This window comes from Octopus sinensis, linkage group LG2 (assembly GCF_006345805.1).
Source record: "Octopus sinensis linkage group LG2, ASM634580v1, whole genome shotgun sequence".
Lineage (NCBI taxonomy): Eukaryota > Metazoa > Mollusca > Cephalopoda > Octopoda > Octopodidae > Octopus > Octopus sinensis.
Genome location: NC_042998.1, coordinates 11,407,081 through 11,424,580, shown reverse-complemented (window position 1 = coordinate 11,424,580; position 17,500 = coordinate 11,407,081). Strand labels below are relative to the sequence as shown.

At 36.7% G+C, this 17,500-nt stretch overlaps 1 protein-coding gene across 2 annotated transcripts in view; it reads right to left on the bottom strand.

Moving 5' to 3' along the window:
• Nucleotides 1–17,500, bottom strand: part of LOC115230213 (zwei Ig domain protein zig-2-like) — an 83,518-nt gene that overhangs the window by 44,386 nt on the left and 21,632 nt on the right. For both annotated transcript variants that reach the window (XM_029800430.2, XM_029800438.2), the window contains exon 2: nt 15,852–15,930. In XM_029800430.2, coding sequence (XP_029656290.1) covers nt 15,852–15,920 — 69 coding nt within the window. In that variant the 5' untranslated portion in view covers nt 15,921–15,930. The remainder of the gene's footprint in view (nt 1–15,851; nt 15,931–17,500) is intronic.

Genomic DNA, 17,500 nt, shown 5'->3' with positions numbered 1-17,500 from the left:
GAGAAAATACCGATGTAAAGTTAAAATACTGGGTGACCGGTTTTGTGTGTCAGTTCGTAGCGCCTACCTCTTCGGTCTCTGCTGAAGAAGAGGTAACCACTCTGGAATGCATGCATCTAACAGTCTGATTAGGGAACGCTGCGAACTGACTACAACGAGATTTTCTCTGCGACAGAATACAGTGAATGGCTTTCTTATGGATTCGAATATGTCGCAAGCATATTTGAACAAAACAAGTTAATATGGATATGAAGTTAATCCTGCTAATAAAAAAGATTGAGAGAGAAAAGAAATGGAGAAAGAGAGAAAGAGAGAAAGAGAGAGAGAGTGAGGAAAAAGAGAAAGTGAGAGAGAAGAGAGAGAGAGTGAGTGACAGTGAAAGAGAGAGAGAGAGAGAGTGAGTGATGGAAGCAAACGCGTGTATACGACGCACAGGTTATATGCAAGTAGAGTAAAAGGAAAGAGACACCATAAAACGGCAGGTTCCATTCGTCCACACGAGTTTTCAAGTTAGTAATTATAGTTGTATAATTTGTTCATTCACGGTCATTTATACATATATATGTGTGTATGCGCGTGTGTTTGTATATATATATATATTTATATTTCATGTATGTATGCAAACATTAATGTTTATCTTTATGTAAAGATACGGTCCATCTGTGAAGTAAAGGATCACTCAATACTCTTTAGTAAAGAATCATATTACATTTGCAAGGTTGACTGTGAAATCGATGTTTCGGCTAACTAGTCGTCATCGTCATGATCATGATCATCATCAGCCCTACCCCCCTACACACACACACAGAGTTGTGTTTGTCCGCAAGAACAAGGCCTGGCAGTACCATTATGAAGAATCCGATACCTTAGGAATTTTTGATCGGATTCTGTCAGTATCGAAAACGAATACACACACACACACACACACACACACACACACATACCCACACACACGTGTACATATATACATACATACATGCATATTTATATGCATATTTACATACATACATACATGCATGCCTTAACGTTTCCTGTAACGTCCTTTTCGGCTTTACATCAATTTTTTGTGGAACAAAATAAACCTCAACCCAATCGATTCATCGAACATTACGGCGATCATTATCGACGTAGGCTGATGTATGCATGCATATCATTATTGAACTTTATTTCAAGATTTCTTGCCAGTAGAGAAGGAGTCGGTTTCTAACCTAGATCCAAGGCTCATTCATTGGAATTTAAACACACACAGGGTATTTTTGTATGTATGTATACGGATGACTCCAGATAGCCCAAACAGTGCAAGTGCTCTGCTCAACACTTCAACACACTAATCGACATGTACTCATTAGTCCAAAATATTAAATACACACACATACACACACGCACACACACACACACACACACACAAATACACACACACACACATACACACATACACTCACGCATATAATGTCTGTAAAAAACATATCCTAAAGAAGAAGCGCACTCTAAGATATAGAGGAGTATATATGAAAAGTGGGAAAGGCCGTTTTATGGGATTACCTCAGGTTTCCCGTCCATAAAGGGTTTAATCTTATGGCGTATCGTCAGATCCCAAAACCCGTTGGCCCAAGGCCTCTTAAGAATATGGAGGACGAAATGCCTCACAACTCAATGGCATCAACGGGGGTTATCTCTCTTGTGTATCGGCTATCGACTTCCGGCTGTGCCGCCATCTTGTCACCTTGGCTGCTTATGCTGTTTTGTTTTACGAATGTCTTACATATGTCTTATCATGCATATATACTTGCATACCTAGACATGCTCGTATATATATGTATGTATGTCATTGTTCAGTTTTTATTTCAACATTTCTTGCAAATAGAGAAAGAGCCGGTTTCTAATCTAGATTCAAGGCTCCTTCATGGGAATTTCAACACCAACAACAGGATAGTTTTGTTTATATGTATGTATGTATGTATGTATGTATGTATGTATGTATGTATGTATGTATGCATGTATGTATTATGTATGTATGTAGGTATGTATGTATGTATGTAGAATTGTATATTTGGCTTTATCTATGTATTCTCATGCATATAGTTGCATTTCTAGACGTGGTCATATATATTTAAATGATAAACTTCTGGAAGCTTAGCAGATTTTTACAGTTCCAGTAATGGATTGGATATATAGTGCAAAATAGTGTACTTAATGGTTCAAGAGTGTGTTATATATACTATTATTTGTTGACATCTTTAGAGAGTTGATTGTATTTCAATTGTATTTCGATTCTAACAGAATCTGATTACTTGTCAACATCTATCTATCTATCTATCTATCACTCTCTCTCTTTCTCCTTCTCCCTTTGTGTGTGCGGATGCGTGTTTGTATGTATGTATGTATGTATGTATGTATGTATGTATGTATGTATGTATGTATGTGTATATATATATATATATATTATATATATATATATTATATATATACGTGCATACTTATACATATATGTATGAGTGTGCGTGTATTTGCGTGTGTATGTTTTTGAGTAAAGACAGAAGAGATTCAGAGAGGGGCACGAAAGAGAGAGAGAGAGAGAGAGACACACACACACACAGACAGACAGAAGAGAATGAGCGGGAGAGAGAGGGAGAGACAGAAATAAAGGGATGGGGAATGCTGGATGTGCGAAAATATGTTCAAATCAGGGCGGTACTTGCTTAGATTAAGTATATATCATTATAAATTTCTCTGCACACCGTATTATCCCACCCCTTCCCAGTTATCGTTACACATAAGTCGATATATGACTGATGAGGGAATATGAATAACGGGCAGGTAAATAGGATAGGCTTTTCTATTAAAAAAAACTAGATCAAGCGCCTTCTTCCTTTTCTTTTCCTTTCTTTCCCTCTTTAGCCTATTCAGACAGTTGTTGTTTATGTATGTCAAATCATAGCGGTATAAAAGGGCAAAGGTACTATCTCTTCTGAAGCCCCGAAATCACGCCATATCATGCCATTTCTTGTAACCAATCTTAAAACAGCAAACAGGAGGCGCAGCTGGCTAAAGTAATGGGCGTCGATCTAGTGTTTCGAGGTATGGTGGTTCGCATCCAGCATCAGTGCTGCGTTGTATTTATGGTCAAGACACCTAACTATCACCATTTATTTCACATCTAGTTATAAATAATAGTTGTTTAACCTTATATTATTCTATTTATAAACATTATAGCCTTTTATGTGGCCTGGTTAGGATTACATTATTTAATGTGTCTTTCTTATTTAAGACAGTAGACATGTTTTTAGAGATATTTCACCGCTATTTCTATAGATCGAGGAAACTTGTAGAAACTGTCTTTGACTCGAGTTGCTGGTATATCAGTGAAGGACAAGTCAGCCTGGCATACATACATACATACATACATACATACATACATACATACATACATACATACATACATACATACATACACACAAACACGCATCCGCACACACAAAGGGAGAGGGAGAAAATATTGTGTTGAGAATTACCTTCTTACTGAAGATAGTAGTATGTCAACAAGAAAGACTCTATGTAATCGCTCAATCTACTATAATTCGCAACCAATCCCTTTCAAAATACACCCTACTGATAAACGGCTACAATTCACAGTTACTGTTAACTGCAACAAGAAGTAAGATTATCATTGAATTGGTGGGGGCTTTATTAGCTTGCAGTATTGAGTTCAACTTCTCTTTAATGTGTTTTGGTGAAAAATAGACTTCGGCGAGCCAGGCTGACTTGTCCTTCACTGATATACCAGCAACTCGAGTCAAAGACAGTTTCTACAAGTTTGCTCGATCTATAGAAATAGCGGTGAAATATCTCTAAAAACATGTCTACTGTCTTAAATAAGAAAGACACATTAAATAATGTAATCCTAAGCACACATAAAAAGACTGGACGAGATGGAGTACATTTGATTACGAACAAGGTCGATCAAAGGTCACCAGAAGCTATGTAACAATAGCAATATTTAAAAGGACAGGTACATCAGGATTTAGAAATTGATATTGTTTTGCACCAGGTCAGCCTTGACTGAGCCAAAATCGCAGGCATTCGAACGACGGCCATCATGTATCATCGCATGTGATCGCTGAATGTATCCTAATATTTAAGACAGTAATTGCAATTTGGCTGATATTTCTAATAGTTCGAGCTATCAGGTTGGTTTCTCTCGTTACTTCGTGATGTCTTCTGCATCAATTCTGTTCATACCTTGGATCTTTTATAGCGTTATAAAGCCAGTCCCCTGTACTTGGCCCGTTCTTTATTTCATCAGAAGAATGGAAGAAGCAAAGTTGACCATGGTAAAATCTAAACGTAAAGGCCCATAACTATATACAGCAGACATTTAGTCCGATGTCCTAACAAATCTGTCAATTCTTTGTTTAATCATTTATAAGAGGATCTATTATATATCATTTCTCTGACTTTTTACATTCACTTGTAGTAACCTTCATGCTATGTGAATATACATTATCATTCAGTACTATTTTTGAATTACTTTAGTAAGATATCAATATTGTTTAAAAGTTGGAATCCATTCGTAAGGAGGCGGCATACAACCAACAATAATACAAGTCTCACGACTTTAATAATTTTGCTTGAAGTTACATAGAAAAAGAGGTGGTGAGGTCTTACAAGAAGCAACCTTAAAACCACAGAATGATCGACACACGATTTAAAAAATTAAAGTAATATATATTTGAGAAATAAGAAGGATGAAGAGACAGATATTCGACGAAAGCAATTGCTAGAATTGAAACTCTTCTTATAAGAACGAACAACAACATCGTAAAGATGAGAATTATTAGTAACCGTAAGGAGAACAAGACAGGAAAGTTTAAGCTTAAAGTGTCCTTGTTCTTCGAAAGTTTTTCTTCTGTACATAATATTTTACATTCATAATATACGAAGATCCTATTAAAACGCAGAAATAGTAAATACAACATCCAGAAGCGTGGAACTAAGGTATTAAAAGAAATTAAGGAGAAAACAGATTAAACTATTATATGGACAAGAAATGTTGTAGAAGGAATGGATATCTAAATATTGCTGAAGTTCTTAAGTTTCTCAATATATTGGATGGAAGCACTCCGTCGGTTACGACGACGAGGGTTCCGGTTGATCCGATCAACGGAACAGCCTGCTCGTGAAATTAACGTGTAAGTGGCTGAGCACTCCACAGACACGTGTACCTTTAACGTAGTTCTCGGGGATATTCAGCGTGACACAAGAGAGTGACAAGGCCGGCCCTTTGAAATACAGGTACAGCAGAAACAGGAAGTAAGAGTGAGAGAAAGAGTACAGCAGGGATCACCACCATTTAGGTGTTTTCGCTCAATAAACACTCACAACGCCCGGTCTGGGAATCGAAACCGCGATCCTACGACCGCGAGTCCGCTGCCCTAACCACTGGGCCATTGCACCTCCACACTCTTAATATATTACTATGTCCTTAAATACAATTCAGCCAGTTTGCTGACCCATATAGTAGAGCACAGCAACCCAACTATTTTCTCAAAGTCTCGAAGGAAACGAGTCAACACCCGACTGTTTTATTGGACAAAATTACATATATTATTTTTCTTATTGCTTTTTACCGTATACGAATTTCACAAAATCTGTACGGCTTAAAACCCAAATATTTTTTATATAAAGAGTACTGTTACTAACAAATCAGCGAAAGAAAGCTATGACAAACTGGTGTTGAGTATTTGTTGCAGAAAAGTAAAGTTGTTAAAAAAAATAAAATAATTATATAAAATCAATAAATTCCATCCCGCTTCATGTGACGTTGTACATCATACATCTGCCTTCATCTTTTAACTGTTGTAGTGGAGGACGGTTGCATCTCTCATCATCCATATAGCTTTCATAATAATTTGGAGCCCTATAATTAACTATCCTTGGCTATCGGGGGATTCGAATCCCTAGATAGAATCTGAATTCAGAACGCGACGAACCGGTGGACATACTGCAAGGTGTCTCGTTTGACACTCTAACAATTCCACCTCTGTACCGTAGTGAACTGGTACGTTATTTATCAATTCCTATTGAAGAAAGAAGTAAAATTTGACCAGGGCGTGATTTGAACTCACTGGTCAGAGAGCTTGTAGAAATACAGTAAAAAGTACCTATCCCTAACAATTCGCAGCCTTTTATATTATATTTGCAAATAATGTTTTCAAATTTTGTTACAAGGCCAGTAATTGTGAGATGTGGGGTTAGTTGATGCCATAGAACCCAATACTTGCTGGCACTTTATTTTATCAACATCGAAAAGACGAAAGGTAAATTGGCTCTCTACATAACTTGAACTTAGAATGTAAAGAGCGGGAAGAAATACCGCAAAGCATTTTTGCCCACACGATAAGGACTTTGCTATTTTCTCGCCCGTTTACGTATAAATAATCCTTTCTACTAAAGGCACAAGGTCTAAAATTTTGGCCGGGCGGCTAATCGATTATATCCACCCCAGTGCTCAGCTGGTATTTATTACATTGACCCAGAAAGGATGAAAGGCAAAATCGATCTATTACATTGACCCAGAAAGGATGAAAGGCAAAATCGATCTCTGCAGAATTTGAACTCAGAATGTAAAGACGTACTAAATACCTATTTCTTTACTACCGACAAGGGGCTAAACACAGAGAGGACAAACAAGAACAGATAAACGGATTAAGTCGATGATATCGACCCCAGTGCGTAACTGGTACTTATTTAATCGACCCGGAAAGGATGAAAGGCAAAGTCGACCTCGACCGAAATTGAACTCAGAACGTAACGGCAGACGAAATACGGCTACACATTTCGCCCGGCGTGCTAACGTTTCTGCCAGCTCACCACCTTAATAATAATAACAATGATAATAATAATAATAACAATCCTTTCTACTGTAGGCAAAACACCTGAACTCAGGAAAGGGATTAAGTCGATCTCGGCGAAATTTGAACTCAGAACGTAGCGACAGACGAAATACCTATTTCTTTACTGCCCACAAGGGGCTAAACACAGAGGGGACAAAGAAGGACAGACAAACGGATTAAGTCGATTATATCGACCCCGGTGCGTAATTGGTACTTATTTAATCGACCTCGAAAGGATGAAAGGCAAAGTCGACCTCGGCAGAATTTGAATTCAGAACGTAACGGCAGACGAAATACGGCTACGCATTTCGCCCGGCGTGCTAACGTTTCTCCCAGTTCGCCGCCTTCGTCTATGTATAAATAATAGAACCATAAATATTCTAATGGCTTCAGTCTGTGACCAATATATATTGATGTAATACGATACATCAATATTAGACTGATATTATTTATGCTTAGATTTCAGTTTTATCTTTCTAATTTTAGCCTTCAGTCATTCTCATTCATTGTATTGCATAACCACGTAGAAGCTGTTCTTTATTTCATTTTATTTCCATTCGCGTTATCATTTCCATGTTGTGAAGGATCAGCATATTAAGTGCCACTTGGCGCCATTTTGTGTCCATAAAGAAGATCACACTTACCGGCTCAGACCTTTTAATTTCTTGTAAATAAATGATATATGTGTACAGAACTGGAGCAGTGATTATCTAATTAACAGTTAATACTCGAAACTTAGCAGTGGTGACTTAAATTAATAATAATATGTGTTTTAAAATGGCCAATAGGAATTCTAATTGAACGCCGTGCAGATTCTTTTACCTATACGTGTTTACCAGGAACCATCTTCGATTTGTATGCTAACATAATTTTGTTAACATAGTGGGACGTGTTTTGAGTGAGGTTCGGTTGTCATTTTTAGCAGGTCGAGTGACTGCTTAGAGACTCATGAAAAATATTGTTGCCGATTATCTCAAGGTCAGCTCGACCGAATAGTCCTATGATCAAAGACGTTCAAGCGTTAAGTGTTCATCTTTTTAATATACTTATGATGACATTGTCGGGTGTGTCCTTCCTTTGCATTTTTATAGGCAACAAGATGTGATTCGAGACAGAGGGACTTGGTTGCTATTTTAGCAAGATAATGGAGCTCACCATATATGGATGGTTAAGCAAGTTCATTCTATTTTGTTGCTTGCTGAGTGACACAGAAGAGACACTAAATTATTTGGCAGGATTTTTAAAATAAGAATGAAATGCTAAAACAATTTGGCAAATCTGCAGCTTTTAGTTCAGAAAACTTGAAGAAGTAGGGAAGGGGAAAAATCAACAAAACAACAGGCAATAAAATTAATAAGTTGTCAAAACATGAATAAAATAAGTTGTTTTTTTTTTAAAGAAAAACTATAAATAAAATAATTACATTTACTCATTAAACCCACTGGATAATTTTAGTACATTTTCTGGAGGACAAAAATGAATACTACTAGCTACTATCCAATTATTTAATAACAATTGGGCACAATGTACGTATACATGCAATCATACACATGTATACATATGTGTGTGAGCATACATACATAGCACCATAAACACACATAAAAAGACAGTTTACATACACACATGTATTTATGGATATGTATGCATCATACTCAAAGGCATTTTATATGCCATTGTATTGTCTCGAACACAGCAGAGTTATACGTATTCTAAAGGCATTAAATAAAGCCAATAAATGAAAACTAATGTTTCTTTTAATTCTTTTCCCGCGCTCGTCCATTGAATACAAGAACAAGTACTTCCGGTACTTAATTACCACTAAATATACGAATGCTTTAACTGGGTGAAATAGCCGAAACCGTTCAATAGGTCAGTGCAGTCAGTTCACACCTCATTCCTAATATATTTCTTAAGTAGGACATATACACCGACAGACTGAAACCAAAGCTTCTATTTCAAAACTGACAACATTTTGTTTTTTATCTTACCTAGCGACTCTCTCTCTCTCTCTCTCTCTCTCTCTCTCTCTCTCAAAAGGATGTGTACAAGCCGAACAATCAACATTACAACCGTAAATATACAACGCACACATGTATAACATACGGGAGTATCAAATACACATACACACATACAGAATCACAAATATGCATATGCGTATGGGTGTGTGTATCTTGCTACACACTAGAAAGTAATATTTTTTATATATTTTATATGCTGAAGTCTTACATACACATGAAACAGATATTTTAAGAATAGGGATTAGAAAACTATGTATAAGTGTGTATATGTGCGCGCGCGCACGTGTGTGTACGTGGTGCGTATATGTGTGTGTGTGTGCACACACAAATACATATACATACGTACACATACATACACATGTACACGTTCAAGAAATGAAATAAATACAAATTAAATTTTGATTTAGGCACAGTCGAAGGTTTCTAAATTTGTTATATGAATTAATTAATTTGTTATAGGAATTAATTAACAACTGAATATACAAACCAGCAAATCTCAAAAGCCTCTGGGTGATCAAATCTTCCATTTTAGTATTTTAGATGGATCTAAGATTGGTGGGTTGACAGAATCGGTTGAAGGACGAATGAAATAGATTTATGTTCTGATTTTAAATTCTTCTGGCGTAGACTTCGAATTTCATTCTGCCTGGTTTCATAAAATAAGTACCACTCGAGTGTTACAGGTCTAATATTATTAAATATGTCCTTTCTCTAATGTGGTTTTGTGTCACAATTTGAAATTGATATTGTAGTTGAATCATAGTGAGTAGAGTACCAGAAACAGAAGAGGTGTGATGAGAGTTCATCTACATTCTCAGAACCATTGCCATCAGTCCTTTCCTTCAGGACTTAATAAATCAGGTACCAGTCAATACTGAGATAGAGTAAGTGAACTTTCTCCCTTCCCGACAGCTGACCATGGGCCATGGACTCTGCTCTTCCCTCTCTAACTAAACAGTAACAAATAAATATTATTTGACTACATATGATGGACAATTCCTGTTTCTCTATGCACACACTAATATTTCTGAAGAAATTTACTTGATGCATTGGAGAACTCGGTATTTGGTAACCGAAAATATTTACCATTGAGATTCTGTCGTTATTTGTGGTTACCTAGCGATTAGTAGTGTGTATATATTTCAATTGATGATTTATAGATGAGAATAATTAATGTGATTCAGAGTATAATTAGAAGTCATTATGAAGTGTATTTCTAGGGCTTCAGGATCACATCACATTTTGTTGAGGCAATCAAGCGAATATACTGAAAAATCAACGATAAGAATGAATCTACTCAAAAATATAATAAATTATTTCCCTCATCCTTTACATAGATTAATTCTACCGTATTTAGAATTAAGGTTACACAAATTTACATTCATTAACTGAGGCGTAAAAGTACTTCAGGCTACGCTACTACAGGCTCGACCATGAATCTGTCGGAGAGCGACCGATACCTTGGCAGTTTGCTCTTCTCAGTCTGACGATCAGTGGATCCTGAGCTGGTAGCTGGCAACACTAAATTGCCGTTAGAGAAGATGTCACAGCTTGTGGAATCTCAGATGTGGGGCCTACTTCCACTGAATGAGAAAATTGTCATACCATCTGGCCTTTTACTGTCCCTTCCGTCTAGCCCGCTGGTTCGAGCTGGAAGGGAAGTCTGTGGCACCTAGGCCAAACTTTATGCTCTTGTTAAGGGCGGCTTGGCGTGGAAGGCGACCTGCACTACGAGAGCATGTCGGTGTGTGGAGGCTGAAAAATCAATTGTGGATCCGGAGTGGCATTCATGAACCTCACAGATATAGAGGCTGAGCCTCAAGGAAACGCCGGTACGCAGACAATCGCTATCAAGCTGAGTGCCAGCTGCGAGTGATAACACCGCATTGAGCCAAACTCCTTTGTGAGCGGAAACATGCCAGACGGTGCTGATCAAGTCGGCGCAGTAATTCGTCCGCGGTCATACTACATTGAATGTCGCGTAGGTCGCCTCGCGTTCCCCAGTCACAGGTGGTTCAGAAAAACTATGATTAATTCTCCAAGAATTTCGCACCTGCTGCACCACTACTCTTTAATTTTAATATTAAAAAAAAAATTATAGTGCAGCCTAGGCTACGGAAAACAAAAGATGAATAAATAAAAAGGAAGTCTAACCTAATTGACCGGACAGAAATAATTGTTGTGTGGGGAAAAAATCGTCAAATAAAATAAGCAAATAAATAATATAACTAAAATAAAGATAGAAAGGTAGAACAATGTGAAATTAAAAGAGAAAAGTAAGAAAAATCTCATGAAAAGAGAGGCAAATATGAAGGGGAAAATGTAGGAAGGGAGAATAACAAGAAAGGATGAGGAGTGAGGAGAGAAAAGAAAAAAAAATTTGAAAATCGGACATCTTTGATTTTTAGAGGTAAAAATGATTAAACAATATTAGAAGTAGTTAATGCAATCGACGCCAGGAATAGCAGCTAAATCTTCCCCCAGTCCACACCCAACCATCTTAAAGAAAAAAAGTAACGAAAATGTGGTTTTCAGCGTACTGAAACAAATGACATGATCAAGTTTGGAATGTCTTTTATCATATGTCTTACTGGTGCAAGGTGAACCTGGCACTACACAACTTAGAAAAATTGTCGCCATTTTACCAAATTCAGGTCTTAGGACTACTGCTGCCACTAAATAATTCATAGTTAAGAAAAATACCAGAGAAGAATAAGTAAATACATTCCTTAGCCGTTTCCTTTCATGTTGCTGAATTTAGGATAAAAGTACATAGAATGAGAGAAGCTTTCTTGTAAATTGATAAAAAAACAGAAACGTAATTACAATGAGAAAAGAAAACAGTGTTCTGTCATAAACTCATACACATATATTAGTACATTTAATAGGAATATAATTCGGCCCTAGTGCTTGACTGGTTCTTTTGTTTTATTTATTCCGAAAGATGAAAGGCAAAATTAATCTCGTCGTATCGGGACTCAACATGTAAAGGGCCGAAACTGAATCGCTCACGGCCGACATTGTGATGATTCTGCCAAATCATTGTTATCACTCACTGTAGTTGTTCTCTGTTACCCCTACAACCACTTATTTTATAAATACAGAAATAAACAATTTTTAAGGGAAAAGAGACGTTAAAGAGACTTTGAAGATGTTATGTTCTAGATCAGCCCAGATTGAGCAAAATTATATCTGAAGACGGTCCGACTATTATAAACATGTCGTATTTTCATCTTCTACATTAATGAACGCGTGGGTCGATTCTGTAACGCAGTGGTTCTGAAGGTGGGTAGTGAGCAATATTATATGGATACTGGTGACAAAGGAGGTTATGTGGGTACAAATGAAGCGCAGTAACTACATAACTGAATTTGATTGAAACCACGTTGGAGTAATGACTAAGATCAAGCAATGCATCAAATATTCTTTTCAACTCTAGGCACAAGGCCCGAAATTTTGGGGGAGGACGGGACCAGTCTATTAGATCGACCCTAGTACGCAACTGGTACTTAATTTATTAACCCCGAAAGGATGAAAGGCAAAGTCGACTTCGGCGGAATTTGAACTCAGAACGTAAAGTCAGACGAATATCGCTAAGCATTTCGCCCAGCGTGCTAACGTTTCTGCCAGCTCGCCGCCTTAATGTATCAAATATTCACTGATTGTAGGGTCGTGCTGTGGTTAGTAGTCACCCGCGTCAAACTAGTATCTGGAACTAAATTTCTCTGGCCCGATATTACATGTATGTACATTAAAAATAGGTGAGGATAAGGTAGTCAAGAAGCGTTTAAAGTTTATCTTTCATTTTCAGGTGTCGAGAAATAAAGTGCAGCGCATGTACTTGAAATGATTTTTCTCCTTCTCTCTCCCCCCTCTCCCCCTCTATCTCGTAGCATCTCTCTTTCTTGCTCAATCTCTCTCTCTCTCTAAATCGTCGATGCTCTGCGGTGAGAATGTTGTAGATGACCACTTACAGTGTCAGTGCTTAGAAAAATAGCGGAGAGTTGAGTGAGGGTGCTAAGATAGCAAACCTCTTTCTAAACTTATATGCTATAAAAGCCAAAGTGTAAGAAAACTAGGCGTGGAAGGATTGGTGCATTCATACAGCATGGAATGGTTTATCTATCTATCTATCTATCTATCTATCTATCTATCTATCTATCTATCTATCTATCTATCTATCTATCTATCTATCTATCTATCTATCTATCTATTTATGTGCCGAAGAGAGTTCATAGCAGTGTTCGATAAAATCAATTGGTGTGGGAAATGAAAAATCTAGCTGGTATCCTTGCATTCTTTCTAATATCAGATAAGGGATAACTCTCCTGTGAACTAATTGCTGCCGATTTAGACCATCGCCTGAGTCCTCTGTATAACATTCATTGTTTTGTCCAATCGTTTATTTTTTGTATACTATATGGTAAAAAATTACTTGAATGCGAGCGAAAATTAAGAAATAATAAAACCAAAAATACGGAAATAGACATCACTAAACTACATACTATATTCTATCCATTTGGCACAACCAATTACTGCTTGCTTATGATGTAAAATGTGACCCCATCACACGCGCACACATACATTACACACTCACACACAAGTATCTAGCTATGTTTTATCTATGTTCACGTTTGACTTTAAACCAGTGCAGTTCATGGTATATGTATCCTTTTATGTCTTTCGTCAAAACAGCTGGAGAAATGAATTTCGATATATCGAGTACCAAACTGAAGCAAGTATTAAGGTCTATATGATTGCCCAAACTTATGGATATATTGCTTCATTATGGTCACAGACGAATGATTGAAACTAGTCGAAGGAATAAAAATACAATAAAAGAATCATTGGATTAATCAAAGATGTTCTCGCATTCTTGTTGGACTACGGTTTTGTAAGGTTGTTATATAGATCGTTTTATATAACAGCTATTTGAATTGTTGGCGTCAGTAAAGATGGGAAGTAAATTCAATCCCTGCGCAATTTGAATTCGAACCACAGACAGGCACAAATAAATTTTATAAATTATATACTCGTTCTTAAGGCGGTGAGCTGGCAGAAACGTTAGCACACCGGGCGAAATGCGTAGCCGTATTTCGTGTGCCGTTACGTTCTGAGTTCAAATTCCGCCAAGAATTAACGTGCAAGTGGCTGAGCACTCCACAGACACGTGTACCCTTAACGTAGTTCTTGGGGATATTCAGCGTGACACAGTGAGTGACAAGGCCGGCCCTTTGAAATACAGGTACAACAGAAGCAGGAAGTAAGAGTGAGAGAAAGTTGTGGTGAAAGAGTACAGCAGGGATCACCACCATCCCCTGCCGGAGCCTCGTGGAGCTTTAGGTATTTTCGCTCAATAAACACTCACAACGCCCGGTCTGGGAATCGAAACCGCGATCCTACGACCGCGAGTCCACTGCCCTAACCACTGGGCTATTGCGCCTCCACTCATTCTTATCACACTACGCTTCTAAATAACTTCTAAAATAAACTAAGAAACTGTGTGAACATTAGGGTAATTCCATTCCTGTGCTTATTTAACCACTATTTAATTTTATCGAACCCCAAATTTAATATTAATCATTTTTATAATTATAATCACGCAGTCGACTGAAAATTACATTTCGAAATTATCGGACCGATCGACCTAGTTTGAATCAATAAACTTCTCTGATGCAGTCTCTAACAAACATCTCAAATGAGATACATTCAAAGAGCAGTTCAGAGGCGACGCTACATTTTGACCGGGTACTTAGTGCCAAGCTCTCAACAACTCAATCCAATTTTCGATAAATAAGTAGCATGTGAGGTGCAGCTTATTGTACCTACGTCGCTACAGGTTAATGCTTCATAAACTTGTAACTCAAATGAATTCAAATCGCCTTCAATGTCTTTGAACACAATGCATAGAGATTCATGAAACCAAATATCGACATGGGTTTAGTCCAGTGCTTTATCATTTCTATCAAGGCACTGCTTGTACATACTATAACAGAAACCTGGACGTTATCAAAGAAGCTTGAGAGGCGGTTGGATGGAACCTACACTCGCCTCCTTATGAGAGCTCAAAACCTCTCGTGGAAGCGCCATCCAACCAAAATGCAAATATATGGGAAACTACCACCTGTGTCATCTCTTGTGAAAGGTAGGAGAGTCCATTTTGCTGGACATTGTTGTAGAGCTGAAAAAGAGGTAATTTCTCCTCTTCTCCTCTGGAAGCCATCTACTCGCAATACGAGAGGGCGCACACTCTCCTACCCTGATGTAATCTCCAGGGATACAGGCATCCAGCAACAGGACCTCCGTAATGCCATGATGGACCGTGAAGTCTGGCGTAGCATGGTAAATTCCACTGTCTCGACCACGGTCAAACAATGATGATGATGATAACAGTAACAATGCAAAATAATGTAAATTATAACAGAACGTAAATACATAAATAAACTCAAATAACATCACATCACCATACATCCATTCCGGTATGCCTACACACGCATCACACCCCCACCACACACAGATACACACACACATACACATACACACATATATATTATATACGTGTGCATATATATGTACGTATATATATATATATATATAATATATATATATATATATATATATATATATAAATATGCATATACACACACGCATATAAGTATATATATATATGTATGAATGTATGTATGTATATATGTATGTATGTATGTATGTATGTATATATGTATATATATATATATATATGTATGTATGTATATATATATATATATATATATATTATATATATATATATATATGTATATGTATGTATGTATATATATATATATGTATGTATGTATGTATATATGTGTGTGGGGGTGTATGAATATGTGTTTGGAAATATTTGTTCTTACATTCATGTGCACATGCGAATGTTAAATTATAGAAAGATTACTTTACTTACGTCTCTGTAACTATAGCAACATCCTAGCCAGTAATACAGAATCAAAACGACTATCGAAGTAGTTTTCATGATTTGTTATCTGAAAGAAAACAAAACAGAATTTTTGTAAATATTCTTTTCAATTGTTTTTTAATAGCTCTAAAGAACATTTTCTCCTATTTTTCAAGATTCATTTGAACATTTACTTCTATGATACGGATAAATCGTTCAGATATTAATACCTTACAAGAACAGTGGAATTGATGCAAGGAGGTATAGTGTTAGGTCATGTCTGTAGTCCCAGAATTTTTGTAATCAACGATGGTTCATTTCAACGGGAAGTACGTTACCAGTAGCTGAAAATTAGGTGGAAGAATGTTGGCCATCGTTAGATATAGCGCAGTTCGTCAATGCACACCAATTGCAATAATCATTTGCCACAAATCGATTGTAACTATTATCCATTACAATAATGGAATTTTGTGCTTAAGAAAAAGATTAGCTTTAATATCTAATCTTTACTGGTAACACCATGCAGTTTGTATCTTGTTAGAGAGAAGCAGTCAGTCATAAGTTATTTAGTAGAAACATGGGATTATTTTCACGTTAGAAGATTCAATACCCTAAATTTCCTAGTTTATAAAACGTTTGCATATAGAAAATTGCCCGCAGCTATCTTGAGGAAATGGATTCAGTTCTAGAATCATAAAATCTCCCAAACTTCAGCTTCTTGTCAAAGCGACACACTATTATCAATTTCAGAATTCCATTGGAATCTGCGATGCAGCTAAATAAACATAACGAAGGAAAGATGTTTTTCTGTAGCTAACATTGAAATGCTGCACAATGGAGCTATTGCATTGAAATATTTGATTATATAATTCCTCTTCTTTTTCAAATGCAGGGGAATACGGTTACAACGTTGAAATTAAAGACAGTGTTGATATTGTTGGAAGATAAAGGACAATACGACCAGCAAGAAAAATTGGGGCAATGTAGCAGTGATTAATGTGAACTAAAAAATATTAAAATTAATGTGAATACAAAAAGGAAGTTACAGGCTAATGTGGTGTCTGATGTGAAACATAAGACAGTGAGGTTGCTCTAAATTATGAAATGGAAATCATATGCTCATTGCTTTAAAATTCTCTGTTTATGCTCCATGAAACGGAAAGCCTTGGTCGACACACTTTACGACAAATCCATCTATTACTGTATAATATACACATAAATGTTTATCTCTCAGAAACATATGGTTACATAGTCTTCCTTTCTTCAATCTCTAAGGCAGTATACAACGGACATCAGGTTATAAATCTCTGAGACTACATGTTCCACCACCAGAATTTTTTATTCTTAGCTTTAGTTCCCGTGGCTCTCCTAAGAATATCGAATGACGTGAAAATGACTGGAAATTATAGTATCATAATATACTATACTTTTATAAGATGTTGCATTTTGGATATCAGATGTCAACTACTTCTGTTCGTGTTATGTAAAGTGAAACAATAATATCCTGTAGGGAAGAAATGGCACGATTTATAATGCTGGAACGATTTGGAATGTTTCAGTATTATAATTATCACTATCTATGGAGTACAAACTCAAGAGTGCAATGCCATTATAGTATAGCAACATGTCTGAATAGGACTGTACAATGTTTTCATTTT